Here is a 15466-nt window from a genome sequence, read left to right as displayed (position 1 = left end):
CCTACAGCTGGAGGCAGCTTGTGGAGTTGGATCCAATCTTCCCTGTGCTGTTAGGAGCACCCCAGCAAAGGGGGCTCCTAGCTGCTAGTCCGGGCAGGGCTGGGGCAGGACAGCTCTTTCCCTACAGGGCTGCTCTTGGGTATCTCTCCCAGCTGCAGATAGCTCCGCACCCCTCCTCCCCACTCTGTCCAGCCCTGAAGTTAGAGTGACAATCTCATGACTCCCCTACAACAGGGTTGTGACCCCCCCCCCCATATCCTTTTGGGTCGGGACTCCCACGGTTACAACACCCTGAAATTTCAGATTTAGCATCTGAAAACATGAAATTTACCAATTTTCAAATCCTATGGCTGTGAAATTGACCATAATGGACCGTGAATTTGGTAGGGCCCTACTTATAATGACATTATGGGATAACTACCACATAGATTAATTATAAGCTTTTTGCATGTCCATTTTACACATTATTATTGCTAAAATTAAAGATCTATCATGCTTTTGTTGTTCTACTTACAAAATACTTGCATTGTTTCATTAATAGTAAAAGATGAATTTTTTTTCTGATGTGCAGAAATTTTAGCAGAAGACAGAACTGCTTTCAGAACCAATTTAAATTACTTGGTAACATCAAAAGAATTAGGTTAAGAATTTACCATTTGCAGAAAATGTGATTTGTACAATATACAGCAGTAAAATAAAGAAACATTTCACATAAAATACCTCAATACATACACAATACAGAGATACCTTGCAGTACTGCTAGGATTAGGGGGTCTACCAGCCTTTCCTTTATAAACTCTGTTTTTGAGCGGGCTTTAACGTAGGCTGTGTAAAGGGACACTGTCAAGTATTTGGAGCCCAAAATGTTGTTTTTGTTTAAAAATCTATTTTAAAAATCCAATAGAAATAACTGTTAAAAGCATTACTTAGTGGTGTTGAAAACCCAAATACCAACAGCATGGCAATAGTCTCACCCTTGCTAATGGTAACCTAGTAACAATAATGCGCAACTCCACCTACTATCTGGATAATAGCAATGCAGTCTATTTTGTTATGGAAACATCAACCCTGAAAGGACTGCACCTGGGGCAGAATGCAGCAGGAGGTCTCATCAGCACAGAAGTTACTGAGAGCACATCAGCCCAGTGTTCTTCTCCTGACACTGGCTCCCTGTAGAGCATGATGTTAAGTTTAAGATCTGCATCTTGATTATCAGAGCACTAAACAGCTGGGCACAGGATACCTAAAACAGCATCTCACCCTCAGGGACCAGAACTGCCCTCGATGCAGCTCCACTCCTCTGGTATCTGCCTCCAGGGTGAAGCCCCTCTGTGCAGAAAACAGGGCTTTCCTGGGGGCTAGCCCATACTGTAGAACTCTCTCCTGCAGGAGCTAAGGAGTACCACAAACCACACCATAGTGCGGTACAAATGCAAGACTTATTTTTTCAACCTTGCATTTGCTAAGAAGAGTATTACCACATTAGCTTACGTTTAAAAACCACACATGCACCCTAACAATACGCTTTCGCCTGGGAGTAAGGAGCAGTACAGGAATGAAGAGGAAGTACATTTGATAGATATTTGTCTCCTTGTTTCATTTCATAATTCTAGAAGGAACTAAGATACAGTGTTGGGTGCTGTGAAATAACCTAAGTAGGATAGAATCAGAACTGGAAGATTAAACTGATTTTAATGAAATGGAGAATGATTTAAATAAACCTGTTTAGTTTCTCTCCAACCTGAGCAAAGTACACAAGGTCAAAAACATCATAAATGGTAAAAATAAAATAAGTTTTTAAAATGTATTTTAATTCTAATAAAGCTATTGTTACAAAGAGCTTCTTTTTATATAATATACTTTTTATCTTAAAAGTGTCTCTTTAAAGGCCATTTCCTTGATTTCTTTTGAGACCCCTTTGCTTTGCTTTCTTGTACAATAGGGTGAGAAGTCTTTTCTACACCCCTCAAAAAATGATAGAAGAGGGCATGGCTGGAGCATCTTGCATTCCACTAATCCAAGGCAAGAATAACTGACCCTAATGGGTTCTTGCAACCAGCAAAACTTAAAACTGCCCTGAGGCAGTCAGAAGAGTTCAAATGCTACATTTGAATTACTTTTCGGTTGGCCCCCTCCCCTCAAGTCCTGCACCACTGCATAGCTTTCATGGACATCAGGGTATGTCTACACTGCAACTGAATGTGTGCCTCCCAGGCCCAGTAGACAGACACATTCTAAGGCCTGGTCTACACTAATGCCCTGGGTCCGTATTCCAATGGCTAGCCTATGCTGTAAAGCCCACATTGCTATTTTTGGTGCTCAAGCTTAAGCAGAGCCAACGCATGCCTGTCTACCAGAGCTGGGAGGCACACTTCCCATCTGCAGTATAGACCTAGCAAGTCCTAGTCAATAGAATTTAGGGTATGTACATTTTCATCCTAACAAAGCTAAATTCAGCCTTTGTATTTAGGTAGTTCAAAACGCAGGTTTTTTTAAAATGTGGTTATGCTTTTTGTACTTTAATTGAAAAAATTAATAAAAATTAGATTTGCAGGTTAGCTTTTTCACAATATGAACTTTAGGTTATTTGGGAATCCAACACACCCCCACTCTCACACTCACCTCAAAAGGCAGAATGTGTTTGCACTGGGGCATCTACTATAAATAGCATATTAATTACATATTATTGTTTGTTGCATGTTAGGGATAAAACAAAATCATATTAATGAGACCACTGTACATTGGTGTACTATTCTAATTTTGCATTTACATGACTAAAATATCCAGGCATTTACATGACTATAAATATCTCTTTTATTATTTCTTAACTGTATAGCAGATTAGGGTGAAACACAAATGTGTGCAAAAATCATCCCATTTATCTTTAATATATCTTTATACAACCTACATTGAAGTCCATTATAGAGTTTATAAAGGAAAGGCTGTAGACCCCCTAATCCTAGCAGTACTGTGATAAGTCATTTATTGATACCTCGGCGTATGCCTTTTTATTCTGTCATTTATATCTAATTAAATGTCATATGCTGGAAGGCAACAACTGCAATAAGAGATCTTGCTGAGTAAACAAATTCGAAGGAAAAGGTTAGCAATTTTGCATAAACTGGAAATAGTCACCTTTCCTAAACAAACCTTTTTCTTTCACTGAAACGTAAACAGATATTTGAAAAAACATTTTTAAAAAAGGAAGTCAGCATTAAAATTTAAGATAATCCATGAAAGGCTAACCAAAACCCCTGTGCATACATAATCTACTTTTAGTGTAAGAACTGAAATATTTACTATTCAAGCTAAGACTTTTTCTCTATTTAGTCAAGATACATATCCAGTGATGAAAGATAAATTATAATGTTCACCCGAGGTGTTGCTGGACCCTTTATGGTGCCAGAGAGGGATTCAGGCTATAAATGGGCAATGGAGGCAAACATTAATTCCCTTATGACCGGCTACAAGTCACTTAACCTTAGAGTGGCATACGTTAGAGCAACTCCCAGGCTGCTTTCACAGATGCTCATGCTGAGCTGGTGAAGAAGCAGGAAGCTATAAGTAGTTCTCTGATGGTTCATGCCCACCTCATTCCCGTGGCAAACTGAGTGCCGAGCTGAACAGAGGAAGAATTGAGCTCCATATTTTGGTTATTCAATAGGTTGTGCTCTTCTTCAGTCAGTACTTGACCAATGTCCTTGCATGTTATTAGGGGGAACCGTGTTTTCAAAGGTATCATCTTTCAGACAAGATTTTAAAAAGGATTGCCCTGGCTTGGTCATTAAACCTTCTCCTCTCCTCCCCTCCCACCCACCCCAAATTATTTGCTAGTTTGCCTGTACAACCTTCATTTGGGCCCCTGGTGTTCATGAATTATGAGACATAACTACACAATCTCATACTATTTTTTCACAAGATGCCTGCCTTTTTCTGTGTTCTGGGAAAATGGGGTAACTGAAGGGGTAACTAGTTAATATTTCTTTTTACCTCATCGTTCAGTGTGTGGCCCTGGGTCTTATTTACTGCACACCATCTAAATCCTGTTCTGAATACAAAATTATTAATTTCCTCTGGGGCTTTTCTATAGTACTCATCACAAACAATCCATTTATCCTCACAACGCCCCTGTCAGACGGTATTATCATCATCTCCATTTCACAGATGGGGCACTAAATCAAGAGAAAGCAAGTTCAAAATTGTCAAAAGTGTCTACCAATTGTGGTTGCCCAACTTAACACACCCAGTTCCTGATTTTACAGAGTACTTAGCATGTATATGATACTTTATATGTTCAAAGCACAGCTCTCCTTCACTTCATTACCGCTTTGACCCCACAGTCTCAAGTCAGGCACCCAGGAAATGAGGAACTTATGATGAGTGGTTACCTGTGAAAAGTTTGGCTTAAGTGATTTGCCCAGCATTAAGAATACTGTGGCAGAGGAAGGGGCAGAATTCAATTCACAAGGATGTCATTCAACTGTCTTAACCACAAGACCACCCTTTCTGTTTCTGCAGTCTCCTGCCACATACATTATATAACTACCTACTTCTGCAACAAATGTGTCAGGGCTTCTATAGACAACAGCCGCATTTGCTACACAACCCTGATTCACTCCCCGAGAACTGTCTATTCTGTGCACTGCACGAATGAACAGACAGTTCATTCAAGATGAATTCACAGTACCCTACACATATGAAGAGAATTTCACTTAATTACAATGCCAAGCATGTCAAGCACACATCAACTCTGCCCATCTTAGAGAGTTTAGGTTTTTAAAATCCATAAATTGTTTCAGCAAATGAACACAGTGACTATTTTGCAGGTCACACTATACAGCAGGTGCACTCTACACGTACAATGTGTACTCTTTTAGTCCTCTCTTAATAAATTGATGTGACTAGAGCCTTTAAATATTCTGACCTCTACCATTAAACTTCTCTGTAATAAAAGACTTAATTTGTGTTCTTTCTTTACAATGGGTTCAGATCAATTTTCACTCTCTGAATGAAGAGACTGAACAGTTATAATGGTATTATTTTGCCTTAATCAATGTAGGAATGAAAAAGATACCAAGATGGTACAACAGTTAATAAGGTAGCTAATGCAATTCCCAGAACTATACTTGAAGGGCAATATATGAAGTTTCGGTCCTGCTTCTTAAGTGCTAATGTTCTCAAAGAATACTATGTAGATATGATTAGATCCCAAAAATGGATTTGAAGCCAAAAAGATGAACTGACAGATTAAATACTTGAAGAATAAGGTAACTGTAGTTTATCATAGGGACCATAATCAAATGTACAAATATTTTATGACTTTAAAATTGTCTGCACTCCAAAGAAAGGGTATTGTAATATGATGCAGAATCCAATGCCAGTATAAAATTGTCTCTCTCAAAAAATGAAGAGGAAAAAAACCCTCCATATATTCTAAACACAGATTTTCTGTTTGTTCTTATGACTCAGAGCCCCCTGGCACTAGGTTTAGCATCATATTGCAATACCATTTTTTCTATAAAATACTTTAGTATAAAGTTGGAAGAGCATTCTAGGAATAGGTAAGTATAAGACCACTTCCCATGCATCCTCTTTGCCTCAGAATCCTCATGTCCAGTTCTGCCACAATTGCTGTGCTCTGGAATCAAACCGAGAAGTTGGAGAAAGCTTGGGAAGTAGCATGGTGAGATGTGGGTTCTAGTCTCAGCTCTACCACTGACCTGCTGTGTGACCTTTGGCAAGTCACTTTACCTCTCTCGGTCTCAATTTCACCATAAGTAAAAGGGTGATCATGATACTTTACTTTGTGAATTACATACACATTACATAAGAGCTAAATATCACTATTATTGCATGTACAAATAATAACACATTTCACCGAGCTCCCATTTCTGTGTTTGGAGAGTGAGAGATGGAGGGGCAGAGCTTGAGTCAAGCCGGGACCCAGGTTCAAGTCCTATTGCTTTGCAATGTAGACAGAGACTCAGTGGACTCATGCTACGGGAATCTGCCAAAAGTATCTCGCAATCCTTCTGACCTTCTTTGTCCTCTGGACAGTCAAGTTTTCCCACACTGCACACGAAGAGAGGGCTAGAGCAGTCACATTTGGGGAGGATACTAGGAAATCTGGGAATGGATGGTTGGACTCAGGCCATCATATGCAGTGTAGATGCTGGAGCTCCAGGCTGGGACCCAGGGTTCAACAATTCCTAACCAAGGGTTACAAATGAGTGTAGCTGCTATAGTCCTATGTTAACAAACTCAAGGTCTTTTAACTCGACTTCTACTAACCCTGAGCTTAAACAGCAGAATAGACATATCCTTTGGCACCCAAATGCCTACCTTCCCCTGGTGTATAAATCACTGTGGGCGTCGGGGAGGAGATAGGCACCCAGGCGCCTAGAGTGAGGCCGCAGTGCACATTCTTAGGGGCCAAGTCACAAGCGCGTAGGGAGCTTTTACTGCACAAGTAAGCTGAGAAGCCTACAGGGTTAGTCACCAGCTGAGTGGAAGTACTGTGGATTGCAGCGGTGCCTAGAAGTGGGAGTTAGGCACCTAAGTACCTCCACAGATTGTATCCTAAGTAAAAATAAAGAATCGTGAAATCAAAAGCTAAGTCGTCTTGTTTAGGGCCGTACATTGACTACTCACAAAATACGCCATGGTCAACTGTCCTTTTTACAAATATAGATATATTTCAAATATCTTGAATTTTGGTAACTAAGACTTCAGTTCATGAGTGTCTATTTAGAATTTATGCCAAGTTATACTATATGCTGACTCCATTATAGCTGCTGCGTTACTGCAATTAACATCTTTGTATGTGACCTCCTATTAAACATGATTGCTGCAATTTGAACTCAAACTCAAAATAAATTACTATCTTTCACCCTTAGGCACTCAGTTCAACTTGAAATATTGAGCTGCCCCTCTAGAGAAAAGAGATGAAGGTCACACAAAGGACACTTTTTTTTTTCCAGTAAAAGAACTTAATAGTTTTTCTCAGGCTTTGGGTCTTTGTTGTACTGGTTGACTGATAAGGTGAGAGAAGACAGGGGACACAGATAAGCCTGTCAAACCACAACAAAAATTTCTGTTTAATGCCACCTTCTGTAGATAAGGCAGAGTAACTATTTCAGAAAACACAGCAGACAAGCTCTGACTTGCTGTGTTTTTAAAACTACCATGAATGCACACAGTTATGTTTACAATCATTTAAATATATGCATTTTTGTAGCATACCTTTGCACAATGGTTGTGGCATGGTTAAAATCTGGATGAGCAAAAGGGATGAGACATCTCTGTAAAGTACTGGAACCTCTGGTAATTCTTCACTGCTCATCCTGAAAAATTATTAAAATCATCACTTTTGACACTATAATCCATCTTTCATTTTTACATTGTACTTTGCATTTTAATTTTAAATGTTTGTCATTGCAATATTACATGATCGCAAGCTTTTGGAATTCTAATATCTGATAATACTAATGAAACTATAGTTTTAAGATCACATTTTAGTCTATGGTACTTATGACAAATCACAATTTGAGCATCTATTGTTACTAGTAGTTTTAAGCTTTTAAAACTGTCTGTAAAAAACGTTTCTCAAGACCTAAAGATACAACGCACCTGCGACATTCAATGTGTCTCCCTAAATGCTCATGATCCACAAACTCCCAGTCATTCACAAAAACAATTTATAAAAAACCTTAAAATTCTGGCAGGCAATTTAGGGTGTTCCTCCTCAAAAGGTTTAGCACATATACATATAGATTCACACACACATGCACGCACACACACACACATCATTACAGTATTCAAGATTAACATTCTGTCCCACAGGATGAATTCCACCGAAAAACACTGAGATCCTATTTAAGACTTTCCTTTCCTTCATGAGATGGAATAAGAACTGTACTGCCATATGTTTAGGCTTGGAAGGCTTAGATTTTTATTGGTAAATGTTGATTTCACTATACACACACAAAAACCAACAAAAATATTTACATCAACAATAATCAAAATTTACAGATAGGCAAAGTAAGAAAAATGCTGCTTGAGAACTTATTAGAGTTTGATGTAAGGATATTTACTTTATATACTTTGACATGGGATATTGACAATTTGTGTTGTAATGGTTATACAGCTTTAACATTTTGAATCTCAATGTCTACTGTCAATGAATAACTATTGTCTGATTCCCATATTGTCTGACTCCTGCCATAATTTCCTGCAACTGTGAAAATTTAAATTGATTAAAGAAATGCTTAAATCCAAAATTTTGCACAACTATAAATACTTAAATTGATAAAAATAAAACATACTTAAAATAAACATTAAGAAATAAACATAAATGTTTAACAAATACACATATCCATCAGAATTATAATAAAAATAAAAATTGAATTCTGCCAAGCCTACAAATGTTAGGGTAAAGGAAAAAAGTCAGCTAGATTTCTGCCCGATTTTTAGGGTCTCAATCCTGCAACATTTTATTATGAACCATAAGTTTTATGAAAAAATTCATATGGCTAGATAGAGAGAGCAACCACAGAAAAAGATACTACAGATTTCCTGTTTGATTAATCAGTTTCATTCAATAATACAATTTTATCAGTTATCTACTTATAAGTAAGGCTACGTTTTAGTCACAGGTATTTTTAGTAAAAGTCATGGACAGGTCACGGGCAGTAAACTAAAAATACCTGTGACTAAAACTTGGGTGGGGGGGCTGCTGCCTGGGGGTGCCGCGGGTGCTGGGGGGTAGGCTGGCAGCAGCCCAGGACCTCTGCTGATGGTGGAGGGGGAGGCGGAAGGCGGCGCATGGCCCAGGACCCCCGCTGGTGCTGGGGGACGGGGGGGGGGGGGTTGGTGGAGCCAGCAGACTTCCTATCTGGCTCAGTGCCTCTTCTCCCCACCCCCCACCACCAGCAGCAGAGTTTGGGTGTGGGAGGGGGCAGGGAGTTGGGGCACGGGACAGGGTGAGCCGCGGTCGGCTGGACCTGCAGAGGGGGCAGGTAAACAAACCAGCCCAGCTCGCCAGAGGCTTTCCCTACACAAGCGGCGACCCCTGTTTGAGAAACCCTGACCTAGTCCCATTTTCAGAAATGACACAGGCAATTAGGAGCTTAAATCTCATTGAAACATAGGGACGGAGGCTCCTAAATCACTTAGGCACTGTTGAAAATTTTACCCATGATTAGTTTTATTTTGCTTTTTGTGAGATAGATTTATAAAAGTTTCATTAGGCTGGTGCCCTAAATTATAAACAAGTCATTTTAATACATTTCTCACCTTAATTTTTTTTCCAGAATTTTAAATTCATTAAAAAAAGAGAGAAAGACAGAAAAAGAACTCTTAACTCTAGTTGGTCATGTTCATATTTGAAAAGTTCTTTCCTTCAGAAGGTATCAGAGTTAAAGCCATTTCACAGCAACAGACAATTAGGTCAAATGCCAATTTTGACATGATAAATTAGATAAGATTCCAATTTATGTAGTATGCAGTGATGACTGGCAACATCACAAAAAAGGTATGGAAGACTCACTTTTTAAATGCGAGAACAAGTGAAATGCTTGCCTAATTTATTCATTCCATATGAATTGGAGAAGTAAAGCTATATGAAATGTCAAGGTTTTCGATAAGCTGCTTCAGTCTACGTCAATAACTGCAGCACATTAAGCACTTAAAAAGCGCTCTGTCATTCGTTAACAGCCTAAGCAACTTCTTCATTATGACACTGAAACTGCATTTATAAACTCTGTTTAGAGTATGGAACTTATCCATCCTGCTAATCCTCTATGCATATGAGAAAGCCTGATAAGTCTGACTTTCCAACAGATTGTACCACAGTAGCAGCTAATGAAAAGCTAGTTAATATAACTTCTCATGGTGCTGAAGCAAGGTACTGTAAAATGAATCCATGCATCCAGTTTGAAAAGAATCTATACGATACAGTACAACCAGGCACCTTCTGATATGTCCATAAATGGAAAATTTGTTACTGGATTTCCTTTCTGGGACTGACTTCTCCCTCTAGTCCAAGACAACTGGGCTACATTTCTCTGGCAGAACAAAAGTCCATGGGCTGGGACCGGGAGCAATTGTGGAAATGCTCCACTTTACCCTTCTGTAGCTCCTGAGAGAGTCTCCTCGAGTGCAAAGCACCTCTTAATCTCTGGTTTACTCCATTTGGCCTGTTCTGTGATGATGAAGGGAAGGGGAAACAAAGCCAGTCTATGGGTGATCTCATCAGGGAACAAAGCCCTAGAAATACTGGTCCCCAAGGGAGAGAAGAGAATGACACACAAGCTATAAACATTAGGATTTTCAATAAATAAGGTGTGAAGGCTGAACCAAGGTTCTGTTTGCATTGTCAGGGGCAATCTGACAGAAGGGAAGAAGAGTGGCCAAGTACAGAAGCTTCATCAACAAGGACAAGCCTACACCACTTCTAAATTCTACTCTTTGTATTGGGCACCACATAGGACATAACATAGCTTTATGTTGTTGTCCTTTTGCTGCTAATGTTTGTGGGCTTTTGCAGCAGGTCAGTTTTTCATTTGATGAGAAATTGGTGATGCAGTGTCAATGTATTTTCTAATACGATTTATTTAAAAAATGCTCATAACTCTTGTTTCCCTGAACAGAGGTGGGGTCACAGACTGTACATAGGCAACTGCCGCTTGCAGAAACCTCAACTAATGTACCACTGTCACTGTCTTTTGGTCTCTGTCTCTCATGGACTGTCTGCTTAAAACATTCCCTCTTCCTCCCTCAGCCCCTGAGCTTTACTCCTGGTAAATGCAAAGCTGCTCATTTAGCACCATATGGTGTCAAAAGGTGGCTTGACCATAATCTTCCTTTTGTGCAGCTTCTCTGCAACACACAAGAAACGAGCAGAAAAGGTTTGACTGCCCATCCAGGCAAAGAGCACTTTAACTTGCAGTTGTTAAGAGAACTGTGCCTGGGTGCACCTAGCGTATAGGGGAACTTCACAACTTTTTATGGACAGTTCCATCCTGAGTGCTTATATATCAGGGGTGGCCAAACTTACTGACCCTCTGAGCCGCATACGACTATCTTCAGAAGTTCGAGAATCAGGGTGCACCTGCTGGGGCTCGGGGACTTCAGCCCTGCTCCTGCTGAAGCCCCAAGCCCTGGCAGATATGCCCCTGGCAGGTGGAACTGAAGCCCCAATCCCCTCCTCCCTGCTGGGCAGAAGCCCCTACCTCACCGCCCTGCTGCAAGGCAGAAGCCCCAAGCTCCCTTCCCTCCCCCCCTCATCTAGTAGGTGGAGAATGTGGGGGGCTCTGCGAGCCATACTTTGACTTTTCATTCAAGCACTCAATGAGGCATCACCCAAGAATGGAAGCAATCTCTCAGGTACCCAGATCCCTCACCAATTATGGAGGCAGATCTTGGCATAGACTGGGGCTGTTAGCAAACTGACTTACTTAAAAAAAAAAAAAAAAAAAAAAAAAAGTATTATTTTGATTTAATTTATACATTTGGCATAAAATCTCCAGTCTGATATACAACTTAGTGTCAGTTGTGTAGAGGAAAACCAAGCTTAAAGTGTGAGATCTAGAGTCAGGAGATTTTAAGTCTAAATTTGTATTTATATAGAGAAAGTTATTAACATTATATAAGAGCTGCAAAAATACAATGCAATGTTGCTTGTGTTTTGTAGATTATTTACAAAGCTGAAAGTGAAAAAACCTGTTATAAAAGGATATAGTTATGCAACTAATCTCCTTACGAAAACTGTTTTCAATTAAAATGTTAATTTAAACTAAAAATGAGATAGAACAAATCCAGAATGTTACTAGGAAGTTTTGTTTTTTTACAAAACAAAGAACCTGGATGAACAGTACACTTCTGACACAGAACTGGTTTTGCTAGTGTTGGTTTTTGTCTGAAGATTAGAGGTAGCACAAGTGAACACGTTAGTGATGTTCAGTCAAAAGTTGTTTAGCTGTTGGGACTTTGTCATTATGCTGTTTGCAATCAGAATAAGCAAGTGAAGCTATTTGGATCTTTTTCTTTTATTGACAGATATTCTCCTACTGGGAGAGTCCTGACCTGGGAAAGATGATGATTTAAATTACTAAAATGCTTAGTTAGACTCAAAATGACAGAGTACAATCCATTTCCTAAGCCTGCACTGATATTTCTCCAACAACCTTCTAACCTTCTGCAGGTTATTGGCAAGAGTTGTAGTAAATCAGCTTCTCATTATGCTGAGTTCTTACAACTGTATCTGAAAAAGATGCACTTTAAAAAGATCCTGTGAATTTTGAAGCAGCTTCAAATCACACATGCTCAATATGTCATAGTTCACTCCAAGATTTTATTTATTTCTTCAAATTCCAAAAGTGTAATTACAGGAGCTCAAACTGTGCTCTGGGTGCTTACTCTACAAATTAAAATCACAAAATAATGCAAAAAGACTGGCTGCAACTATATCCTCCTTTGCCACCCTTTCCTCAACAGCTGTAGAGAAGAAAAAAGACGGGCTTTGCAGTGTGCTCAATAGGTTACCAATCTGAGCTCCGAAGGACTAAGGCAGGTAACCGCGCAAAACTGAGGAACCTTAACAGAATGCCCAGCCAGCAGCTCCCTCTCATTTCTACTGAGGGAGCTCCAGCTTGAGTTCCTCTGCTGATCTGAACTGTGGTAATATGGCATGATGAGAAAGGCTCTTCCTCGGGTGAACAGGTCCTGAACCACTTAGGGCTTTATAGGTTAAAACCAACACCTGGAATTCTACACATGTAGTATAATGGAGTAATCAAGGCAGAGTTCCTCTTGTATGGCTTTTATAGATAAAGAATGGGTACAAGAACACTTGGAAAACCTGAACCTGTCAGCACTAATTACAGTAAATATTTAGAAAACCAAGAAACATCAGTTTCAGAAGTAAGAAACCTATTATACCACCAGCTGCATCTGTAACTACTTATCTCAGAGGTTTTTGAGCACAGTATCTAGTGTGGCCCATAGCTCCATAATCACTAAGGGCTCTAAGTTCCATAAACAGGCTCTGTGTAAACCTGTACAGGTTCCATGGGACTTGTTTGCTACATCACATAGATATGAAATCTTTCAACTGATTCAAAAGCTCAAATAGAAAAAAAAAAATCTCAGTAGCCACTCACAGCCAAATCTCCCTCTTCTTCCCTAATAACCTGCACAGACATAGGTAATCCTTCGTTTGTGATTCCCATTGTTAAACTTTAATATTATGAAATTATGCACAAGCAGTACCCAAAATGCCTTTCACGGGGAGATAGGCTATCCCTGGCTGACCAATGACGGCTTGTAGAGATCAGTATGGAAATCATAATATATGAAGAAAACTTTAGAAAGGTAACTTTCAAGTGTTCTTCATGCAGAGCACGTTGCACTAATCCAATCCTGATATCACACCCAGGTGTGTTTTACTGTAACCAGGTCCACATCCAAGCGAAAAGGCAGCAAATGCTTAACTAGAAGCAGGCCTGGTCATTACAGTGATTTTTCCTAAATATCATAAATTCTAACAGCCCCTGCCACAGTCATCCAAGATCAGTTCTGAAGGCCCAGTAGCCATTCATCCACCAGTCCTCAACTTACTGGAAGCTCTTAGACCAATCTTTAGCAATAGGGAGAGGGGAGAAGCACTCAGACTGCAGAACTGTCAATGGGCATTCTGACAGAGCCAGTGGCAGCATGCCTCCAAGCCCAGGTTGAAAGACTTAGGCTCATGCTACCACATTAAAAATAGCCATGTAAACAGCACTTTTATGTTGCAGCTCAGGCTTTGAAGCCCAACCCCTTCACTAGGCTTCAGAGCCCAAGCAGCAACATCTACACAGCTATTTTTAGTGCACTAGCACAGGCTCCGTAAACCTAAGGCTGTCGACCTGGGCTTCAAGGCTCATGCTGCAAGCTGTGTAGACATATAATTAATTATAATTAATGGAGATATCCCATCTCCTAGAACTGGAAGGGACCTTGAAAGGTCATCAAGTCCAGCCCCCTGCCTTCACTAAGGCTAGGTTCTCCCTCCTTTGAAACCACATTGTTTCTTGATCCCCTCTAAGGGAGCAGCTAGTATTACCAGAAGGATGCTGAGTCCCTCCATCTCTGCACACCGAGCACTGTCCTCATAGATGAGCTGCTCCCCTGTGGCCATATTGGAGGGGGGATAGCTCAGTGGTTTGAGCATTGGCCTGCTAAACCCAGGGTTGTGAGTTCAATCCTTGAGGGGGCCACTTGGGGATCTGGGGCAAAATCAGTACTTGGTCCTGCTAGTGAAGGCAGGGGGCTGGACTTGATGACCTTTCAAGGTCCCTTCCAGTTCTAGGAGATAGGATATCTCCATTTATTAATTATTATTATTATAACTCTTTATAAATCATTTGTAAATGGAATCTTAACATAAAGTGTGACAAAAAGAGTTGCTTCCATTGTCCCTGGCTATATAAGTTAAAAGATCAAAATGTACAGAAAATTACAAGCCCAATTTCCTACCATCCTTAATGTTGGGCCTACTTGGCTTAACAGTATTACTTTAAATCACAAATATGAATCTCTAATATTTTGTATAAAACAGATTTGAAAATTCTTCTCCACAAAGAAATACACTGTGTGTTAGACATTAAGTTTTGTATCTTACATGCTTGGCAATTCAGATTGTTGACAAGTAAAGATTTTTAGCTTCAGAAAGTTGAAACTCATTTTGTCCACAGAACTATACTGATGTTGGGTATTTTAAAATACTTACCGTGAATTCCTATCCTGCATTAGCTGTGTTAGTTTTCTCCATGGGTTATACGCAGAGTCAATGCTGTAAAGCCGCATGTGCATGGCCAAAACATGGAACAGCTGATCTGAATTGGTGGGGGGGAAAAAAGATAATTTTGTTAAATATATCTAAACTATTTTATATCAGTTTACCACCATTTATTTCCTAAGCCTTCTACAAAACCTGATATCTTTTAGAATGTTATAAATGATGCTCTAATGACAGGTCTACAAGATCCTCTCTCTCATAACTTCCCCTATGCTTCGAAACCCAGGGATTATACCTAGGGCCCTACCAAATTTATGACTGTGAAAAACACGTCACCTGGTCTCCCTTGTGAAATCTGGTCTTTTGTGTACTTTTATCCTATACTATACAGATTTAATAGGGGAGACCAGCATTTCTCAAACTGGGGGTCCCAATCCAAAACAAGGTTGTGGGGGAGGGGGTCGCAAGGTTATTGTAGGGAGTCATGGTATTGCCACCTTTACTTCTGTGCTGCCTTCAGAGCTGGATGGCTGGAGAGTGGCATATGCTGGTTGGCCGCCCAGCTCTGAAGGCAGTGCCACAGCCAGCAGCAGCACAGAAGTAAAGGTGGCAATACCACGACACCCTTATTTCTGCACCGCTGCTGGCAGTGATGCTGCCTTCAGAGCTGGGCTCCCAGCTAGCGGC

General features: G+C 40.1%; 1 protein-coding gene across 1 annotated transcript in view; it reads right to left on the bottom strand.

Annotated features, from left to right (window-relative positions):
• Positions 1-15466, bottom strand: part of UBR3 (ubiquitin protein ligase E3 component n-recognin 3) — a 171110-nt gene that overhangs the window by 23860 nt on the left and 131784 nt on the right. Inside the window, exons 29-30 of the mRNA XM_034786048.1 lie at positions 14771-14876; positions 7243-7343 (exon numbers count right to left, since the gene is read on the bottom strand). Of these exons, the coding sequence (XP_034641939.1) occupies positions 7243-7343; positions 14771-14876 (207 nt within the window). The remainder of the gene's footprint in view (positions 1-7242; positions 7344-14770; positions 14877-15466) is intronic.

The sequence above is a fragment of the Trachemys scripta genome, chromosome 11, assembly GCF_013100865.1.
Source record: "Trachemys scripta elegans isolate TJP31775 chromosome 11, CAS_Tse_1.0, whole genome shotgun sequence".
Lineage (NCBI taxonomy): Eukaryota > Metazoa > Chordata > Testudines > Emydidae > Trachemys > Trachemys scripta.
This window is presented reverse-complemented; position numbering and strand designations above follow the sequence as displayed.